General features: G+C 34.6%; 1 protein-coding gene across 2 annotated transcripts in view; it reads left to right on the top strand.

Moving 5' to 3' along the window:
• LOC121411071 (protein zwilch homolog) overlaps positions 1-22,911 on the top strand; it is an 83,247-nt gene that overhangs the window by 51,635 nt on the left and 8,701 nt on the right. Inside the window, exons 13-14 of one of the 2 annotated variants that reach the window (XM_041603562.1) lie at positions 11,825-11,940; positions 15,554-17,765. In XM_041603562.1, the coding sequence (XP_041459496.1) occupies positions 11,825-11,940; positions 15,554-15,675 (238 nt within the window). In that variant the 3' untranslated portion in view covers positions 15,676-17,765. Of the gene's footprint in view, positions 1-11,824; positions 11,941-15,553; positions 17,766-22,911 lie in introns of those variants that run through there. The other variant, XM_041603563.1, reaches the window with a different exon arrangement.

Here is a 22,911-nt window from a genome sequence, read left to right as displayed (position 1 = left end):
TGCAGGCTAAGTTACAATGGAAAACACTCCGTCCCTCGGATAGGACATTAAATGGAGGCCCCGTGTAGAGGAGAGTCACCACCTTTGCACGTTAAGAACCCATTGCACTATTCGTATAAGAGTAGGGGGAATCCCCGGTATAGTGGTCCACCTGCATTCCCCCCAATCAGTTATATCGGGAGAAGAGACCTGCGGGTCACAGTGATTAAGTTCGCTTTTCGCCTCCCAGGCACAGGTGACGCCAAACAAATAATAATAATAATAATATTGAATGCTCATGAATGCTCATATTTTCAACCACATGTAGTGAATCAACTCTTTCTAATTCTCTCATCCTTTTTACGTTTGCATTCCTTCAATCTTTTCTTTCTTTTTTTTATCCACTTAATATATTTCCATCTTCTGTCTTATTTCTGTCTACATTACTGTCTGTTCTTCGTTTTTTTTCTTTCTTTTAGTTTCCTATTTCATTCTTTTCTTTCCCTCTCTTTTTCCAGTTTTCATTAACTTAATTCTTTTAATAATTACTAATGATTTTTGTTTCTCTCCTCCATTTACTCATTTCTTTCTCTCTTTCTATCTTTTTTCTTTCTTTCTTTTTTTTCTTTTTTCTTTCTTTCTTTCCTTTCTCTCTCTTCCTAGCTCCATTTCTTTCTTTACCCTTCTCTTCCATTTATCTCTACTTTCTATGCCTCTTTTTAACTTTTCTATATGACGCATTGCTAAGAATTCATATGTTAAGACTGTTTTACGTGCTTTTGTCTTGCCCTTGGTTACAGGATCCATTTCACAGGCCTCTGTAGCTGTATACATTAGGTTCATTTACCTGACTGGAGTTATGCTGTTTTGTAAATCGTCAAATTTTATATAGGAAGTGCAATCAATTAATAACGTATCCATCTGTTGTATATTCACAATCTCTCTTTATGAAAACTGTTTTTTTTTTCTCAATTCACCTCATTGCTTTTCTCCTTCCTCTCTCCCTCTTTCCTTTCAATTCTCTGTCTTTGATTTTCGCTCAATTTCCCTCTCTATCTAATTCCTATTGTATCTTTTCTTCTCTCTGTCCTTTGCTTTGATTAAACAACTTAAAGGAGAATGAAACAATTGGAACAAGATAGCTTGTGTGAAAACAGAAAAAATCAAAGAAACAGATCAACAAAAGTTTGAGAAAAATCGGAGAAATAATGAGAAAGTTATGAGCATTCGAATATTGCGATCACTACTGCTATGGAGATAGCAAATTGGCAATGCGACAAAGATGTGTGATGTCACTTGTGAACAACTCTCCCCGTTACCTTAGTATATATTTCACTTGAATTGCCTCTTTTATCACATATATCCATAGATCATGTGTTCTTTCTACATGAGCGCATGTAGTACATATTTTTTAAGAATACATCATGGATAAAGAGTTTTAAGAAAAAGCAAAAAGAGACAATTTGAGGGTATTTTATAGTCCACCAAAGGGAAAGTTGTTCATCAGTGACATCACACATCCTTGTCGCATTGCCAATGGGAGGATCTCCATAGCATTAGTGATTGCAATATTCAAATGCTCATAACTTTCTCATTATTTGTCCGAATTTTCTCAAACTTTCTTTATTCTTATTCTTTGATTTTTCTGTTCTACACAAGCCTAATGTTTCATTCCCCTTTAAGATGATGAACTCGTATTATTTCATTATAACATTTTTAATCAGGTTAATACGGGAAAGAAAAAACAAGTCTTGCCATTCAGATGTGAATTTTTAATTAATCTGTTAGAACTTTTTTTTTTACATTTTGCAACAAATGCATGTACTATCAGTATCAATTTATTATTTGATTTATATCGTGATATAAGAGAATTTATGATGTAGAATTTGTGTAAATTAAGTAGTTTTTTGTTTGATATTTATTGTATATTTATGTAAATGATTGTAAAGGGTAATGCAATTCAGCTTTTCAGTTGCTTGTTGAATTAAACCGTTTTAAATAAAAAATAAATTAAATAAAGAACTTCCAAATTTCATAACTCTTATTTTAAGTCTGTTTTCAATGAAATACTTGTTTGAAGTTTCTCTTTTATCAAAGCATACTTTTTTTCTTGGGTGGACTTGACCTTCAATAAAAAAATCTGTAGTTGATAGCTGGTCTCCATCTTGCAACAAGGAGTATGAACTGATATGCTTTAAAGGACAAGTCCACCCCAACAAAAACTTGATTTGAATAAAATGAGAAAAATTCAACAAGCATAACACTGAAAATTTCATCAAAATCGGATGTAAAATAAGAAAGTTATAACATTTCAAAGTTTTGCTTCATTTTACAAAAACAGTTATATGAACGAGCAAGCTACATCCAAATGAGAGAGTCGATGATGTCATTCACTCACTATTTCTTTTGTCTTTTATTGTTTGAATTATTAAATATTGTTATTTTCTCGTCATTGTCAAGTGAAATGAAGTTTCATTTCTCCCTGAACATGTGGAATTCCATTATTTTAACATTTTGTGCTTCAGGCAAGGAGGTCCTAATCGTCAAATTCGTAAGAATTGAAATATTGTATAATTCAAACAGTAAAAAACAAAAGAAATAGTGAGTGAGTGACATCATCAACTCTCTCATTTGGATGTAACAGGCTCGTTCATATAACTATTTTGTTAAAAATAAGCGAAACTTTGAAATGTCATAACTTTCTTATTTTACATCCGATTTTGATGAAATCTTCAGTATTGTGCTTGTCTGATTTTTCTCTATTGATTCAAATCAGCATTTTTCTGAGGTGGACTTTACCTTTAAATTTCATCTATCACTTCTAAAATTTCAACAGAAATTTGCAATTTTTTGCACATATTTTCCTGCAACACCGGCTAAAGGATGATATTGAAAGGACCTTTTTGTTTTGAATGATGGATGCTTTTACAATGAAATTGACTATCTGCATATGTATGCATGAGTTCCGAGGTAGTGTTGGTTCTCCATTTCTTTCAGCAACATGACAACATACATTTAATAGGGCCTTACAAAAAATTGAAATCAGTCATAATTCAATTTTAAGTCACCCAATCAATCACAAGTTTTGCAATTGATTGCAAAATGATTAAGGAATTTCCTTCTACTTCTTGCAACCAATTCATTTAGTGATGCTTTAATGGTAAAAGTTAACCCAATGTAAAATGATGTTTACAGTCCTAAAGTTGCAAATTAATTGCTTGGAACATCCACTCCCATCTACATGTATCCACTGGTTCATTTCAATAGTGGCTCTTAGCAACATGCAATAAGTGCATCACTTGGAAATTCTTATTCAAGCAAACATGATCATAGAATAATATGTATTGTGTTACAGCTTGATACCCACTAGCAAATGATTAAAGACAACAATTAGTTCTGGTCATTAGTTTTACTGTAAAAGATACTATTTTGAAGTGATTGAAAATGTAATTTATATTGTCCCACAGAACAGGTGTTTGTTCTGAATTACTGAAATTATAAAAATTATAATAACTTGACACAATTTGGTCAAGAGACACTTGGAGTCTTGCACTGCAAATCAAAATGAATGGATGGGGTTTCGTAAAAATTATCAGGCTTGAAATTTCATTTTACAGCTTTTTCTGTTTTAAATGATTATATTATATTGACTGGCCTTGAGGGAGATACCAAATATATTTCCCAAACTAGTCTCATATTGCCCCGAGTTGCAGACGAGGGCAATATGGGTCTAGTGAGTGAAATATTTTTGGTATCTCCCGAGAGTAACGCCAGTCAATATTATTACCTGTTACCACTTTCTGGTACATTAAATTAACATATTGATAGATTATATAACTAAATTGTTGGACTTACCTTGGTCAAGCCTCTAGTGTTAATTCTGCACTTTACCATTATGACGTACTTACAAGCGCTCGGATCCAGCGTTGTCTTTATTATGACGTATATTGTCGGTGCACGGATCCTTATGAAGCGTATCTCTTTATACGCATCCACAAATGTGCTGGGGATTGATGAGCTCGGAATACGGATATTATGGACCGCTAAGTATTGTACGTAGGTGCAGTAGAAAAATTACTCTTTTCGGGGAGGAGGGGTGTACGAATATTATGGTCACTCTTCATTCAGCTGATCGCTGACCGAGCCATTGTGACGTAGTTTATGTTGAGTTAATCAGTTAGACAGACAAAATATGCATTTATATCATGTCTCCAAAATGCCTCATTCAGGTAATAATACATGATATGAGGGCATTATTAGAAGAGCATTCCTTTTCCTCATTATCCACCTTGAAATATTGTGAAAAGAATTTTAAATCTAACAATATTCCCCCATTTTTTCACAACTAGATTATTGAGAGCATAATATGAAGAGCATTCCTTTTCCTCATTGTCCTCCTTAAATAGTGAAAGAATTTTAAATCTCTCGATATTCCCCTTTTTTTTCACTACTGGAATATTGAAAAAATAGTATACGAATAAATGTGCATGTGTATGGATCAAACCTTTTTTTATTATGTATCAAGCATCTTAACTTCATAAGACGTTATTGATCATCCAAGTTCATCAGGATTCTATTTTTTGTGGATATTTGCGGAAAAGTAATGGTGGTTTGAACACAACCTTTTCGTGGGTTATGGGGCCATGACTTTTTACCTGTCATGAGAATAATATGTCCAAGATAATAGAGATAGATGGTTTATTGATCTTGAACCTTCATTTGCATTCCAAGTCGGTAATGTAACCCTCTGGGCCTACGAATGGTTGACATACCTTGTCTGTTCACATATTGTACCCGGAATGGAAGATAGGAAAATACTTGTCTTTTATTATCAGTTGTTTCTATTTGATATAAGAGAAATGTATGAGATTGTATGATAATTTGCTTTCTTCACATTTTCATTTTCAGTCATATTCAATCATAATAGCATACCTCCATTGTAGAGGAATTTGGGGAAAAAATGAAAGAACAGTCAGTGAATAGCGCTAAATGCCAGGAGCAGTTATATCGCCGGATGCGTGGTATTTGCAACTGTTGTGTAAAGGTTAGGAGTCTTAACTCTTCATAAGGAAAAAATTGAAGAAAGAGTTAGATCGTTTAAGCAGTGAGAGAGAGTCTTTCATACCTCCACTCTTTATCCATGAATCAATAGGAAAATTTCACCTATTAAGGACAGTGTGTGAGTGGTAGAAATGACATTCATTGCTGATATTCAAGAAGGTAGTCCATTTGATACTGATTTTTTTTCTTTTTGTTACCAAAAGCAATGATTAAATATCATATGATTAAAAAAAAGTATCACTGAGATAACCTGGCTTGGGAATATAGGCATTGTAACATACATGTACACTTCAAATTGAAAGTTTTAATGGTGATCACTCACAGGCGTCTCTGCTCTTTCTCATTTCATTGACGTTACCTACATCTAGAGATATACCAACTCTCTTTAAAGGGGAAGTTCACCCTGACAAAAAGTTTATTGTAAAAATAGTAGAAAAAATGATAAAAAATACTGCTGAAGGTTTGAGAAAAATTCATCAAAGAATTAAAAAGTTATTAGAATTTTAAGTACTTGATTTGTGACGTCATATGCGAGCCGCATTCCTACATAGCGAATGGTAAAAAATCAATGAAATGTTGTTTTCTCAGAAAATTGAAAATGGTTTTCACTGTACCTTTGGTATATCAATAGACAAATCATTTCACACCCGATCATGAATAGAAAACAAAATTAAGTCATCAGGAACCATACGAAATTTGAAATTCATGCATTTTATATAACAAATGAGGTAGCTGCTCGTTTATGACGTCAGAAATACAAAACTTTGAACTCTAATAACTTTCTTAATCTTTAACGGATTTTCCTCAAACCTTCACCAATATTGTTTATTAATTTTTCTGCTATTTTTACAACAAAGTTTTCTTCAGAGTGAACTTCCCCTTTAATATGCGTTTGATTGATTATTAATTCTCGAAACTGAAATGCAACCTACATGTGTTGAAAAACAGCTTTAAAAAAAATTTATTTGGTCACCTCTGCAACATCTTTTACTACATGCTATATGTACTTCATTGGGAAATATGGAATATGGTGCTGAGCTTTATCGTGCTGTGTCTGAACGAGCCAGATTCTCATTTTTCATCAACAGCATCGTTCAGTTAAGCAAGTTTTAACCTGTTGAAAATTATTGGTCTTGTTGAAAAATATTAACTCTTGCTGAATCCCCAAACTAGTTGATATTTCTTCCTCATTCTACTCCGTGTCACCATTTTGAAAAACTGTGTAGGAGTCTTAAAGCCTTAAAAGAGTATTGATCCAGAAATGCTTTTTACCATTTTTAGAATGTCATCTCATTCCAATTTTGTGCCATAGTCACTATTCACTCTTAGGAATTTAATTCAGTCCAATATAATTTTAATTCATTGAATTCACATAACACTCCCCTGTTGAATTACTAATATGCTATTAGTCTTAGTAAAAGAGATTGAAAGTTTTTGCCTTTGATTATTCATTAGAGTACCAGGTATGTGGGCAGATTGACATTTTAAGATGGCTGGGGGCTGTTTCATAATTAAGCTCCTCATAGGTTATACCCAACTTTGCATGTGACTGGTGCCAAAATCTATTAACACAAATGTTTGTTTTATTATACAGTAGGTGGAGTTAATAATTGGAACTAATCAAATCTGGACATTAGCAAATTTTGCATTCAAATACTTGTTACAATGAAAATTTTTATCTAAAAATATAACATTTCATCTTAAAGCTGCTGTGTATAGCTTTGGTAAAGGGTCAATAGTGTGATTGATAATCGAATATCATCTAATATGACAGTCTTACTGAAGCGTAGAGACCGTTAGATATTTTTCCAACTGCACTTCTCTGAGAAAATTTCAAATATTCAAATATTGGATATATAGCGCCCTCTCTCGGCGATGCTTGTTTTAAATTAAAAAAAAATGGGCATTCAAGCACTTATCTTATAAATTTAGTGATTAGATATCCAAAAGTTACAGACAAAGAACAAATCTTGAAAGTTTCAGCCCATTCCATGATTTGGAATAGGATTTAATTGAAAGACAAAAACACACAGATATTTTAATTTGATCGGGTGACCCGATCAAGTTCAATTTCCATGTAAAATCGCAAAATTTATCCTGTAAAACACATTTTCATTTCATATCCTCCACATCATAACTGTTATAGGGCATATCCATTCATATTAGCTAGCAATGAATTGAAATAGTGATAGGTGCATTTTGGTGGATTTACCAAAACTATACACAAGCTTTAAGCTGATGGGAATAGGAATTAGTTGATAGAAATGATTTAGCACAGGAAAGGTCACCAGTCATGTATAATGGACAGCTTTATGTACTTCCATGAATGTTTCTTCTGTAACACTGTTTGTTGTGTCAGGATACTACCAAAGTACTCGTTCTATCTCTTCAACAGATTTCGGCAACACACCAATTTGATACAGCAAAATGGTGAATTTCCTTATCTATGCAATTTTTTGTATATGCCGTCCCTGTGCCTTAATTTTTCAAAATATATAGAGTTTGGTTTAATATTTTATGGTTTCTTCCAAACAATATAAGAATTATGATAATGGTTAGTGCTAGGGTTTAAGTTTGGGATTATTTGCATATTTTCCACCAGAGCATTGATACTCGTGGGCAAACGTCATAGAAACTATTTTACACAGACGTTCTTGTACATGTAGAACTTTCAAGACATAGCCCTTTGTGCCAGATTCATCCAGGCCTGGATTCATCTGTATTTGGTTTCAGCATTCGAGGCGAGTTTGCTGTAACTGAATGCTATGATTCATAGACTATAATGAGCATGGTGCTTGACAAACAACTGCCTTGCCATCAATATGGCATTTAGGGATGGTGTGTGGGTGTATCCCAGGCAGGAGTGTTTTACAAGAAAATGGGCTGAGCGGAGATGCAGTGATTACTACTAGCAGCTTGACCCAAGAGTGTCTGATTTGATACTCTAGAACAGAAGTCATGCCACTCACATCCAACCATCTATTTACCACACTGCCCCCGTCATCCAGGATGCTTTTTACAACGCTGTTACTTATGTACACTAGCATATGGTTTGTTTGCTAGGTGGTTGTATTACACTGGTGTCATGTTAGATTAGTCTAGAGCTGAAACTCTGAAAGAAATGCAGATGATAGTGAAATGAATTGGGAATTTCCATGGAATTGAACTGATTTTTTTCTTTTTTTAATCTCTATCTATAATATGTCTCTTTCTTTCTCTCTTCTGTTATCTTGTTTTCTATCTCTTTACTCTTTGTCCATTTGTGTGCTTGTGATTTTTGTCTCGCCCACCAGAGGTGAAGGCGAGACTTAGGGATCCAAATGTCGTCCGTCCGTCACAAACCTGTAATGACACATAACTCCACAACCATAAGTCGCTTTTCAACTAAACTTGGATGGTGGATGGACTTGGTGGACCTGCATGTTATGCTGCAGTCTGATGTCACATGGTAAGGTCAAAGGTCATTTTCAGGTCAACGTTAAAGTTTACATTCAAGACTCTCTTATGACACCTAACTCCACAACTGTAAGTCGCTTTTCAACAAAACTAGGATGGTAGATGGACTTGGGGACTTGCATGTTATGCTGCAGTCGGAGGTCACATGATAAGGTCAAAGGTTATTTTCAGGTCAACATTAAAGTTTACATGCAAGACTCTCTTATGACACCTAACTCCGCAACCATATGTTGCTTTTCAACCAAACTTGGATGGTAGATGGACTTGGGGGACGTGCATGTTATGCTGCAGTTGGAGGTCACATGGTAAGGTCAAAGGTCATTTTCAGGTCAGCGTTAAAGTTTACATGCAAGATTATAACTCCGTAACCGTATGTCACTTTTTAACCAAACTTGGATGGTAGATGGACTTGGGGGACCTACATGTTATGCTGCAGTCTGAGGTCATATGGTAAGGTCAAAGGTCATTTTCAGGTCAATGTTAAAGTTGACATGCAAGACTCTATTATGACACCTAACTCCGCAACCGTATGTCATTTTTCAACTAAGCTTGGATGGTAGATGGACTTGGGGGACGTGCATGTTATGCTGCAGTTGGAGGTCACATGGTAAGGTCAAAGGTCATTTTCAGGTCAATGTTTTAGTTTACATGCAAGACTCTTAACTACGCAACCGTAAGTCGCTTTTCAACCAAACTTGGATGGTAGATGTACTTAGGCGACCTGCATGTTATGCTGCAGTTGGAGGTCACATGGTAAGGTCAAAGGTCATTTTCAGGTCAACATTAAAGTTTACGTGCAAGGCTCTTATGACAAGTGTTATTCCATCCCAGTCATTTCACAGTGAAGTTTCGATATAATCCTCTTGCGTGCCCTCACAAATCATGATATTTCTGGTTATTTTCATAAGTGGGCAAGACACAAAATTGCTTTTGCCTTGTTTTTTCTCTCTCTCTTTCTGGCAATGTCATTCTCACTCTTACTGCCATGTCTGCCTCCTGAATCTTTCTTTCGCATTCCTGTTATCTTTTATATTTCTATCCTGTCTCCTCTATGAAGACTCTCCCTTCTGTTTTTTCCCCTTTTATCTTAAGCACTTCCGGTAAATGGAAATTTACATGGAGTAAAATCAATGTTTAGGTATCTTATACGAGGTAGATGGATTTTTTCCTCATATATTCATATTCCGTAGGCATATACATGTAGGCTTAGGAGGAAATGGTTTTCAGCATCTTGTGTTGCATTGATCAAAATTTTCTCACCACACACCTCTAGTGGTGTTGTGGGAAGAAATAAAAATCAATAATTATCAATAGAGAGCTAAAAATCATGTTTCTTGTAGATTTCGTGGAGTGTTGCAGTGTAAACATTCTATATTAAAAACTGTCATATTCATCCCATTTACCATAATAGTGGGATATTGGAAATGGAGTGTTTAATGAATTGATGGGATCATTCTGCGTCAACAATATCGACTAGAAGCAGATGTGTTTAAAGAAAACCTCCTTTCTTCCTCCCCTCTTTTGATCCTACCCTGGGGCGTACTGTGTAGGCCGGTTACTGCATATTTTTTCTACATAATCTGATGAAAAGGTTGCATGGACGCAACTGCTTTAATCAGCCAGCGCTTAAGACAGAGTTGCATCATATATTCAGCTCAGCATATGGAACTATAAATATCCAAAACACCTGCTAAAATTGCAGTACAAGAAAGCAATAAAGCAATGAGGTCATAAACTGAAATGAATTTGTTAAAAAGGTCTAGGATGATTTTGCAGATGGTTTTTGACAAGTTTAGAATTCTTTCCCTATAAAGTCCTGTACATGTGATGATACAACTTTGTAGATCTATGAATTTACCAAAGTAATCAATCAGTTCATCAGCTACCTCCCAAAAGATAATCAATTAGATACACAATAGTGAAAAAACCCTAATTATTTGTATGGCGTTGGGAAAATGAATGAATGAACGTAGGAAGCATGCACATGAAAAATAAATGAATTTTTGATAAAGTAATTATATTAAAAAGAGACAAAAATGTAGCCTAATCTTGCTTATTAGTAAAATGTTATGTCTACCCTGAATGAAAAAGGGTGAAATTTAAAAGTAGATTCAAATTTTGGTTACTTGTGTCATTGCCACTTACAATTTACCAGTCTCCATCACTAGCAACTTTCAGAGGGGCATTAAAACCCCATCTTTTTTTGTGTGTGTATTTTGAAGTTTTCAGATTATATAATAACATTCTATTTGTGAGTACTTTGGACCCAATGTGTAAAGTGCAGTACAAGAAATATTAATTGTGCATCACATCACAAGACATTCACCTTAACATGGTCTTCAATATTATTTCAGGAACTGGTTTATTTATCCAAGTACATGTAGATGGTTTACATTCATTTTACAACTGCTTTCTTATCTGAAACAATTTGGTTTCTTATTAAACCAAACTTTCAACTTCAAACCTAACTTTGCTTACTCTGATTCTTATTTTCAAGCTTAATTTTCTATCTTTGTGTAAATTATAGCTTTGATCAAAATGCATCAAACCCTGAATTTAGAAAAAGATATTTAAATTTTGAATGATGTTTTCAATCTTGGTAAAGGCACGGTGATTGCAATTACATGTATGTGCTGAAACATAATGATTGAACTTGATTTTCTGGGCTTGCAAGGATAAAAATCTTAAGGTGGGAGATTGCACTTTAAGTTTAAAAAGGCAGTTCATAGTAAACCTACTTCATGGAATAGATAATATAAAAATAAATGATGAGTTGAATGTATAGGAAAGCATGCTGACATCTACACAGTCATTTATTTAGATTTGAATATAGTGTTGATTGTACTGAGAGGTCTATACAACTTGTTTGTGTTTGAATTTAAAATAAAATTTTAGAAGTTTGATTCTGATAGTTTTTATCAACTGAAGATGTGAATATACTGGATGGAAATTATGAGAACTAAAACCATGATGATATTTTATTTGAAGAGATAAATGAGATGTTCCATATTGTGTTTTATTTCATATTATGATATACACAAGGTAAGTGTGACATCATCAATGTCATAAGTAATGTCTTATTTTTTTAGTTTTAGGCTCTTTTTATTCATTTGAATTGAGTTTTCAGTATTTCTTTTACTTCGGATTTCTTTCAAGTTTACTTGTCATTGTAGTGGTCTTTAATCAACATACTTAGTGTTCTATCTTACTTTGGCAGTTTATTTTGCATATTGAACACCTTCATCATTTCTGAAGTCACAGTGTATAAGGGATAAGATTTTTCATGCTTTCATGATATATTGTTTTCTCTTTTATGTTTGGTTTATAGTCAGTTACCAAGTGTGTGGAGATTGACTGCACAGTGTGGAGGTAGAGGTGATAAGAGTAGTTCAGTATACCAACTCACATCAAGACCTTTCATTGAGAGCATCAACCAAACTACAGGTGGGTCAAAGCTTAATGATACTGTTATGATACTGCAACAAATAACAATGAAAGGGATATGTAGAAAGAAAAATTCATTCTCAAAGAGATTGTTACTATGGGTTGTGTTAGCACAGAAGTAGGGACAGTAATATGGCTACGTATGAGTGCAAAATCAGGGGTATTTCCCCAGCATGTTGAGAGCAACCATTTACTACATTTTGCAGATTGACAGAATAAACATGTTGAATCATAGAATCCAAGAAAATTATATTTTCATGTTCAGGTTTATTTGATGCTTTTTAACAATTTGTACATACAGTTAATTACTGAACTTAAAAACTAACAACCAACAAACAAATGAAGGTAGACTTAGAGTGTAAAGTGCCTACGTACTTAACAGTTGAAATATCTTACACTGTTGTTACCATGGGGAATATGTGGGTGGGTTATTGTAGCTTGGTGATGAATACCATTTAACCTTTATACAAAGTTATATTTTCCTCACCTATTCAACCCAATGTCTGTTTGTTGTGTAAGAGCTCAGATTCATGAGCTTCATATTGAGTAAGAGAGATACCAGGGGGACCTAAACCTGACATGAGTTGGTTAAGAAAATAACAGGTAAACCCCAAAACAATGTAAGTGTAGGATTATTATTTTTTTTTTAATTTGTCAAAGTCAAAGAATAACAGTCATAATTTCGTTTCGACAACAACGATGATAATAAGATGATACATTGTATTTGTATAGTGCTTTTTCCATCTTAATGAGATGCTCAAGGTGTGTCAGAGCTAATAAGTGGGGAAAAAAGACATTTGTTACAGGTTCAAACTTCACAAATGAATACATTGTCTGTTGAAAGGCACCAGTGTAATTCTATGTCTTCAGGTTGAGCCTGAAGGTGTCTGCTGACATCTAGGTCTCCAAATTCTAGAAGAATTTTATAGGGTCGGCCCTGCATATAAGCAAAGGCCCACTCTCCATGATATTTTTGAAACCAGAAGTTGCAAAAGATACGAACCCTAAGGTTCTTGAATGTTGGTAGTTATGAATCTAAGATTTAATGTAACTGGGGGAAGTTCTATCGACAATAATTGAATATGAAAGACTAAAAGAAGTAAAGACGATGCATTCCCTCAGGGCCAGCCGGTGAAGTCTTCACTGTTTTGTGATAGACAAGTAAGAGAGAGTACACATGTAGTTGCCAGTGATGAAAGAAAAAAATAAAAAGAATAACTTATTCTATTATCCATCAGATTTTTGCCAATTCTTCACCTTATTGCTTCTTTTATTCTTATATTTTTATCTCATCTAGCAGAGCGAAACTAAAGGCACCATTTTTCTGACGGCGCCTTTTTCTGAAGGTTTTACATAGTAGCTTTATGCAACATTATGAAATAATGAAATCTAATCTAACATCATGAGTAGACAGACAAAGCACTAATCTATCGTTGCTTGGAAACAGATCTGTCTGCAGTCAGAATGCCAATTTTGCTAATTCTTGCAATCTGATCAAATGTATTGAAAAAGGGTCGGCCTGAACACAGCCCTGTAAGTGGAAAAAACAGAGGATTCTAACCACTTCAATGCTTAACCTAAGATACGAAACAAACTTTATTGTATTAACATAATTATATAATTTACTACATGAATGACAGGGGATAGGTGGATTAGAAATAAAGCAGTTAAATTTCCTTTGTCCATCATTGAAGGATGCAATAGATGGCTTCATAAGAAGAGTTTGGGACCTGTATGCTGACTGGTCAATTTGCTTGATTCTGTTTGAGAATTTACCTTTTTTCCACTACTAGAATTAATTTTCAGTTCAATGTCTCATTTCATTTTGTTTATTTCCATTTTCAACAATTACAATACGGTTTGTACATTTTGACATATAATTAACAAAACATATTTTAAGTATCCCTGTACAAAAATTATATGCAAGATTATTACATATCAGGTTGGAAATGGAGGAGGCTGCTATAAAGCGGAGCTTGTAGAGGGTCCTCTTTAAAGAGACATAAACTCCTTTAGGGTGATTTAAATGTACATATCCAAAGATGCAAATTCAAACTCTTACAAATAATCAACAGATGAAAACAACTCAAAGTCTACTACACTTATTAAAGATTGGAATGTTACATGATCCTCGATGATGATTTGTATTATTGACCCCTCATCAAAGTTTCATAACTCTTATTCTGTTGGCTACATGTATCTTTATTTCATATTGATTCGATCAATCACAATTCTTTGTTAGATGAGGGCACTGGATATAATTTCTCAATTTTTATTTTATGTTAACTTTTATTTACCTCGTCCCTGATTCCAATTTCCTGTATTATCTCTTTTCTAGTATTATATTTCTTCAAAACTGGATTTGAGCCTTTGGCTCTTTTGACAATTCAGAAATGCTTGAAGAGTAATTTTCTATAAAAAAATACCATAGAGAAATATCAGTTTATTCAATAAATCAGGATGCTTGCCACCATTTCCCCATTGCCTCACAATGCTCCCAGCTGTGAAAGACTGTATTGACTGAAATGTATTCCAGTTTCGAATGACCCTGTATTGTACAACACTGGAACAGCAGAGTTGGGATGCAGTCCTTCACATTTTCCTGGAGAATAAGTCATAAAGTCCTTGACCATAAGTCTGCTGCTATGCTTATACACTCATTTGTACTATCTCGATTAGATGTTGGAAATGCTCTTTTTAATATAACCTCACGCAATGTTAATAAACTTCAGTATGCTCAGAATACAGCTGCCAGGGTTTTAACTGGTACGTCAAAATATCAACACATCTCACCAATTCTCCAAAAATTACATTGGTTGCCAATTCGGAAGCGTATAGAATTTAAAATACATCTTCTCACCTGGAAAGTGTAAAATGGTTTGGCAACAAAATATCTACAAGACCTTGTCACACCTTATGCACCAGCTCGAAGCCTGAGATCATCACACCAGCAACTTCTTAAGACTCCCAAGACACGTGTAGCATATGGTGCACGAGCTTTCTCAGCCTCAGCACCTTCTCTCTGGAATAATTTACAGTTAAATTTAAGAATTATACAATCACTGGAGACCTTCAAATCTGAACTCAAATCTTATCTTTTCTATTAGTTATTGGCACTTTGACACTCATCCAAACTTTCTCATTCTTTCTTTTCTTGTACGCCTCGGAATAGAATGTTTCTAGATAGATGGCGCTATATAAATGCCTATTATTATCATTATTATTATTATTATTATAAAAAGACAGAAAGAAACATGGATGACGGGAGGGGGTACCTTTGCTCACAAACTCCCTTTGAAACTTTGTTCTTATGGAATACTTATTGTTTTAATCAAGCATATCTGTTACAATTTGCTTCCTATCATTTGGGGGAATAGTAACCCCTACAAAAATGTGTTTTTCGTGCAGATCTTTGCTTTCAATATAGAGGGAGAGAGAGAGAGAGAGAGAGAAGGGGGGGGGGGCACTTGTTTAAAGAGATATTTTGATTGTACTAACTCAAAAAGTAAAGGCCTATTATTTAAAATGTACAGACATGTTTTTTAATCATAAATAGTATTATGAGTAGTACATTTAATCCCCTCTCTCTTCCTCTCTCTCTCTCTCTTCGTAGAAATAACCATGACTAAAGAAAGTGATGATCAGGAACCGTTCCACTACTATGTGACACAGATGAAAAGAGACCTTGAGCCATTTATGCCTGTCACTGATTTTGAGACCAACCAGAATGTATGAAAAATATCTACAAACCTAAAATCTTCCTTTTAATGGACATCTATTGCATGGTTCTGCAGTAGGGCATTGATAAATGATGTATCTATCCATTACCTACTGGAACATAGTGGTATACCTAAACAAAGGAAATAAAGTTTGACAAAACTCAGTAGTTCAGGCTCAGATGGTCATGACAAGAGCTTTGCAAGGGGCTACACTGTACCAAGATTTTGAGATACTGCCCCATAAATGCTATAGTTTGCACTGCTGGTGGACCCTGCCCCCTTCCTTGTTTGTGGGAAGTGGTCTAAATTAGAAGCCGCAATGAACTAAATAGGACTGCACTGAAGGCTCAACCTTACTATTATGGTTAAGTTGTAATAAGGGCTAGACTTGTCTCATGACACACCTGTTGATGACAGTGTCAACTAGGGTCTGTGTCTGTAGACTATGCATGCCTCTCATTGCAAGCACTCCTCCCTCATCTGAGTCAATCAGATTGACCTGATGGAAATCTCCCACACTCTAAAGATGTTCATAATATTTCAACATCTAATGCTGTTAGCTCTTAGAAAATGAACTTACATGTATTTGGTACATTACTACAAATGCAATTGTTTTTCTGTAATATTTGTGTCGAAAAAGAAAAGGATTTGTCATGAAAGTTAAACTTACCAAAGCAAATATAATTTGAGAATCTTGGTGAAGGATCATTCCTCTAAAAACACAGTTTAGCAGTTGATTGTGCAATAGAATTTTGGATTATCACATAATTATCAATACGGTCTGTCATGAATGTCATGCTTGTGTTTTGTGGAACAATGCAAAATGTTTTGATATACCTTTGGCCATTTTCTGGCGGTGTGTCAGTTAAAGTACACACAACTTTTCTCATGTCTTCTTTCATGACCCTTGAGCTAGTTGATACATGTACAACCCAAATATTCCCGGTGAGTTTATAACATAGTGGAAGTTAATTTATCTGTTACCGTAATCAATTTTTAGAAACAGTTGTAGCACATTACATTCAGATGCTTATTAAACAATGAGAATCTTAATCTTACCTGTAAGCGATCTGATTTCAACTTGAACTGATATTAAAAAATTAAATGATTAATGATATTAAAAATAATTGAGAGTCCAATACATTATATGTGTCATGTTGTAGTTGTGAGTCACTGATAAAAACAGATTCACTTGGGCCTGATTGATTCTAAGGTTTCATGCAGGAGGGGTGTAATGTAAGGTTGCATTTTGATTGCTTAGCTATGATGCAGTATCATTTTTTCTCAACTTGCAAGATGGCCTATAAAAGATTTTCAAATGTGATTAGTATTTCATGGAATTGAAGATAAAGAATAGATATAGTGAGAGTATCTAATGATTAAGAATCAGATTTAGGTCAATTTCTTTCTTTCTTTCTTTGTCAGCTTTACAAGGACAATTGATTTCTACTTAATAACGATGCCCATTATTAATCACTGTAATCATCATTATGTTGGAGGGCAGTGATTTTATATTGATTCATCTACATGGTCATTGATTCAAAGCTAAATACATGTAATTTACATAATTTACTATTCTTATGAGGAAAAGTATAATTCATAATGAGAGTATTTAGAATCCAACCCAAATAAACAGTTGTATCATGGAGCTATTAGGGGACAAAAATCAGACCAATAGGTAGGTGAATCTTTTATCAACACTGACAAACAAAAAGAAATTTAAGAATTTTTGTGTAAAAATTGATATTCACACCTTCATGAATGGGGACTTCAAATTGGCCCCATTTGTGATGTTTATTGTTATAGTGATGTAATCCAAGTACTACTCTTCCATTTACTCCATACATAAAATGTCTTTAATTTATGTTTTTCTTTCATGATAACATACAGTAGTATGCTACCTGTGTGATATTTTGATTACTGGCCGAGGGGAATAGGTACAGTTGTCCTCAAAATTATTCATACCCCTTGTGGAAAAACATTCTTTGGTAGATTCGTTACTTGTAAAAGCTATTATGATGTAACTTTCTTTGTATCTTTTGTCTGCTTGTTGCTATGCATGATTTGACATATGAGCTGGCAAGTCTTCATTAGCATAATAATAGATAGGGTCGAAAGTTATTTTTTGCACTTGTTCAGAATTATTCATACCCTTGCCAATACCTGAACAAAAATGTCCTTTTATGACAATGCTCATTATTTTTACTGTCTGGGAATGTGCTATTTTTTGTTCTATAGTTATTTCAAGATGTTCCAATGAATTAAATACCCTCTTTGTTAAACAAGCCATTGAACAATGATGGAAAATAGCATCTTTCTTAAAGGGTATAAATAGAGGAAAGCATTCTGGATATTCTCAGTCTCTGATAATCATGGCCAAGAAGAAGGAGCTCAGTGAGGACCTACGGCAACGTCTTGTGAATGCCCACATTGAGGGAAAAGGTTACAAGGCCATTTCAAAGCAGTATGATGTCCCTGTGGCAACAGTCCAGAGCGGAATCAAGAAGCACAAGAGGTACAACACTGTGAAGAACCTTAGTGGGCGTGGCAGGAAGTGCAAGGTGTCCCCTAAACTTGCCAGGAAAATCTGCAGAGAGGTCCACAACAACCCCCAGACCACAACCAAGGCCCTACTTGAAACGCTTGACCGGGCAGGGACGAAGGTGTCCCGGTCCACCATCGAGCGAGTCTTGCACAAAGGAGGTCTCCATGGACGCAGGCCTCGGGAGACACCGTTGCTCAGGAAGAAACACCGGAAGGCTCGACTGGCCTTTGCTAGAGGTCATCTGAAGCAAAATCCAAGCTTTTGGTCAACCATCCTGTGGTCTGATGAGACGAAGTTGGAGTTATTTGGCCATATGGATGTTGAATACGTCTGGAGGAAGAAAGGGGAAGCATACAATCCAAAGAACACTGTGCCGACTGTCAAGCATGGTGGTGGGCACATATTACTATGGGGATGTTTCTCTTCCAGTGGCACAGGGAACCTCGCTAGAGTCAAAGGAATCATGAAAAAGGAGGATTACATCCAGATCCTTGATGATAACTTGAAGGAATCTGCCGAAAAACTCCAGCTTGGCCCCAACTGGAAGTTCCAACAAGACAATGACCCAAAGCATACCGCCAAGCTGGTGAGGAAATGGTTCAAGGACCATGATGTCAACGTCCTAGAATGGCCAAGTCAGAGTCCTGACCTGAATCCGATCGAGAACTTGTGGCGAGACCTGAAAGTCAGTGATGGCTAGGAACCCGACCAACCTGACCCAGCTCGAGGCCTACGCCAAGGAAGAATGGTCCAACACCCCACAGGAGACGTGCAGGAAGCTTGTGGATACTTACAGGAATCGTCTAGAAGCAGTCGTAAAGAACAAAGGCTATGCTATTGACTATCAATGAAAGACATTGGACTCAGAAAACCTAGGGTATGAATAATTTTGAACATGACATTGTTTGAATATCTATGAATAAAATACACCTGAAAAGAGAAATTTCTTGAATTGTGCATTGTTGTTATTCTTTCACTAGTAGGTCACACATAAATCTTAGAGAAACTTGATAAAATGCATTCATTTCATCACAAACATGAAAAATCACAAATATCAACAAGGGTATGAATAATTTTGAGGACGAATGTACATAGGAGAATGCCACAAATTCCTGATAAAACATGGTCTATGGTGAGATTGTCCCTACCATTTCTCATAATTTACCCAGTTGCCAATTTCAATATTTACATTCATGTAGTCTTAGTGATCTCAATTTAAGACAGCCATAAATTAATTATTGCTCGTCCAAATTCTTTCAAACTTTCACCATTCTGTTTTACTTTTCGCCTTGCTCACACAACAATTTACAAGCAAGGTTGGATTCCTATGAAGGGTGATTTGTTGGGGGGTTTTTTTGAGGCAGGTGACAATGGAGGCAAGACAAAATGAAATTACTAGATTCCATGTTTGTTTTAAAAGAGTTTCAAACTGATGGAAATATGGATTGATTATATTGAATCTTTAAACTAAATTAAAAATAGTATAATTACTATTAGTATTTGAAGAAGAAAACATTTGTAGGTGGATCCAGGGGCGGATCCAGGATTTTCCGAAAAGATGAGGCACATTTTCCTGAAGAAAATTTTGACAAGCATCAAAAACGGTCTTCACTTTAAAAAAAGGGGGGGGGGCACACTTCTGTTTAAAAAGCATTTTTACATTACAAATTTTAATTGTGCCTCTCAAAGTGGGGGGGGGGCACGGGCCGGCTTTGCCAAGGTGACAACCAAATTTATGGTCTGATCTTTTACCAATCGTCTGAGAATTGGAAGAGTGGAAGGGTTTGCAAAATGTTTGCATTGTCTGACTGCAACGGCATCGTGCATGGTCACTGAGATCAATTGAAGTTTTTCTTCATAGCACATCATGTATGTCCATTGACATTACTGAGTGTAAATTAATTTACTAAAAACTGAAAAATAATGTTTGGTTTCTGGCAGAATTACAGAATTGAAAAATGGTAAGGTACATGTATGATGTATAAAGACTCAATATACAATTTTTCACAAAGGTTTCCAATTGTTGAACATGTATATATTTTTTAAATTAATTCACCAGAACACATTATGTTTATAAGTTGATCCATGTTTATGTTAAGTTTGTTAATATTCATAGAAATATATATGTATAATCATGTATTGCAAATGCATCAGAATTAGATAATTTCATGTGGTATGTTCTTTTAATTGTAGAGCTGAACATATCAATTATGATATCTCATGCTTGTGAGTTTATATCTTGCCTTTATTTCTGCGTTCATTAATTGAGTGGAATCGGGACCTCGACTTTTCCTTTTCTCATAATGTTTATCATCTTCCTTTTCTCATCAATAATTTATCAATTTCCATATTAAAGGAGCACCATGTAATATATCATGATGTATTTCATTGAACATCATTAATATTGTACTATTCTATTCACCACAAACAGAAAGATAACATGTAGGCCTGCTTGTAAATTGGTTGATGTTTATGTATACAAATCAAATTTTCTTGAACATGATATCATTAATAGTACTGTGTAAATTTTCTTAAAGATTAAAAATACTATGGCTTTGAAAAGCAAGGATAATGAATGCCCAGATGGGAATGATTTTTCTTCTTAAAAGTGTTTGAATAAATCGGTGAAGGGATCAGTATGTCTAATTGTTAAACTGTTGATAAACATTTATTACATTGGTAGCCAAGCGCTCATCACCTGACTTTGACTCCATACTACAACAATGGGTATAAAAGTTCAAATAATTCATCTTTGTATACCTCTTGGATACTTTGTCTTGCTCTCGATGCGTTGAAAAATGATTAGAGATCTGTAAGTCAAGTGTATCATGAAACCAGAAGCATTTAATTTTAACTTTACAAACCTGAAACATGCAACATTCTTGCAAGAAAAAAAAATAAAATCACAACATGCATACAGAGGGGTATTATTAAGGAGGTTTTACAAAAATATATAAAGTAACATTTTATGGCAAAACTCACAACCACCAATCAAGATCATTGGTTCAGCTCTTTATGGTACTTAGTACAATAAGTATTTAATTAGTAATTTGCATTTGAAGATGAATTCGGTTGTGAAAGCAAAAGGGATTAGTTTTAACTGATCAATAATTATCACATATTATCCAACATATATGAAAAGATCCATGCAACAGATCATCTTTTTTCTGGGAATATTTGAAATAAGATGATTCAAAACTAGAGAATATTTTTGTAAATATAGCAATATTAGATAACCCGTATCACTATCAGTTTTAAATTGTTATAATTACTGTCCTGCACCATTATTTTCATTACTGATATTCTTTCATTACTAGTATTACATATGTTTTATATGTATTCTCCAAATAATAGCATTCATTATGCAGGGGTGTTAGAGTTCAGATTTTTAACGGATTTCAGATTTTTTTCAGCTTGATTTCAGCTTATTTTTGGCTTTCCTCTGTACAAAAAATTTGGGAGCTTTTTCTATTTCATACTTTTTCAACACTCTTCAGTTTTTTCAGATCTTTTTATTTGTGACCACTCACACCCCGATTATGTCAAGAATGATTCCTTTACATGTATATAAAAAGCAACAACTATGCGCTTTTGACTAGACTAGGAGGTGAGCTATACCGTTTTGCCAGGAAACCGCCGTCACTAAATCTAGTTACATTACCCTTGTTTGTTAAGGCGGTTTTGGAAAAGTAGGGCAGAACACTCCAATAAGAAGCTTATCTTGTACCATTTGCTGGCCAAGTATTGAAAAAGCTATCAAAATAGGTCTTGGTTTGAAATATCTCTGCTGGGCTGATATATGTCCCGACTTAATTTCATATTGTTAACTTGAAATTAAGAGACATGTTGAACATCGAATTGCAAAATATTTAAAACAGAATCAAAGCCCCGGATAAAAGACAATACAAAACTATTTTAAAATAAATTAAAGAAGGATCAATGGAGCAGGTTAATATGAAATTTTGAACAAAATCAGACGAATGGAAAGTTATGAATTTCCAAATGGTGTAGAAATGAATAATATCTCTAACCATGATGATTACTACTTGTCAGAATAGGTCATTCTGATAAAGGGGGTAGGGACAATTAAATGCCCAAATATGATAATATAAATCGCCATCTTTTTCCAAAGCTTTTATAAGATTTTATTTTTTGCCTTGTAAGTTCATGCATAAATTAATGGACGGCACTCCATAATGTGAGTACAAGCATCTCATAATTTCCGTTTTGGAGTCCATCTTTTCACACCGTCATGCATTCTCGTGCTATTTATTGGCTTGTGGCATTTTGGTGCACATCACAGTTTTATCGATTGCTCTAGTTTTGAAATATATGAAAGGCTGGACTATGAAATACAGTAATGAACGAATTCGCTATTCAATGCGAAAGGTCTTAGAATATCATTTATTTGATTTTACAATATGGAATTCCTTCTTCTGGAGGAAGTTCATGGTTGATGATGGTCCGATATTCTATTTGATTCAATCATGGAATAAGCGAGACATTAGGCCTAATTATTATTTTCCTTTTTTAGGACAGATTATAGGCCTAAGATTCCTGCGGTGCTTCAGACTGGGATGCCATGCTTTTGTGATAATATACTGCAATTAAGCCATATTTCAGGTCACAATACGGCTGTGATATTAATGTTCCGTCCTGATGCTTATATTTTGTATTTAAAAAAAATATTCCCAACTCAACACAATT

The sequence above is a fragment of the Lytechinus variegatus genome, chromosome 3 (assembly GCF_018143015.1).
Source record: "Lytechinus variegatus isolate NC3 chromosome 3, Lvar_3.0, whole genome shotgun sequence".
NCBI classification, from domain to species: domain Eukaryota; kingdom Metazoa; phylum Echinodermata; class Echinoidea; order Temnopleuroida; family Toxopneustidae; genus Lytechinus; species Lytechinus variegatus.
This window is presented reverse-complemented; position numbering and strand designations above follow the sequence as displayed.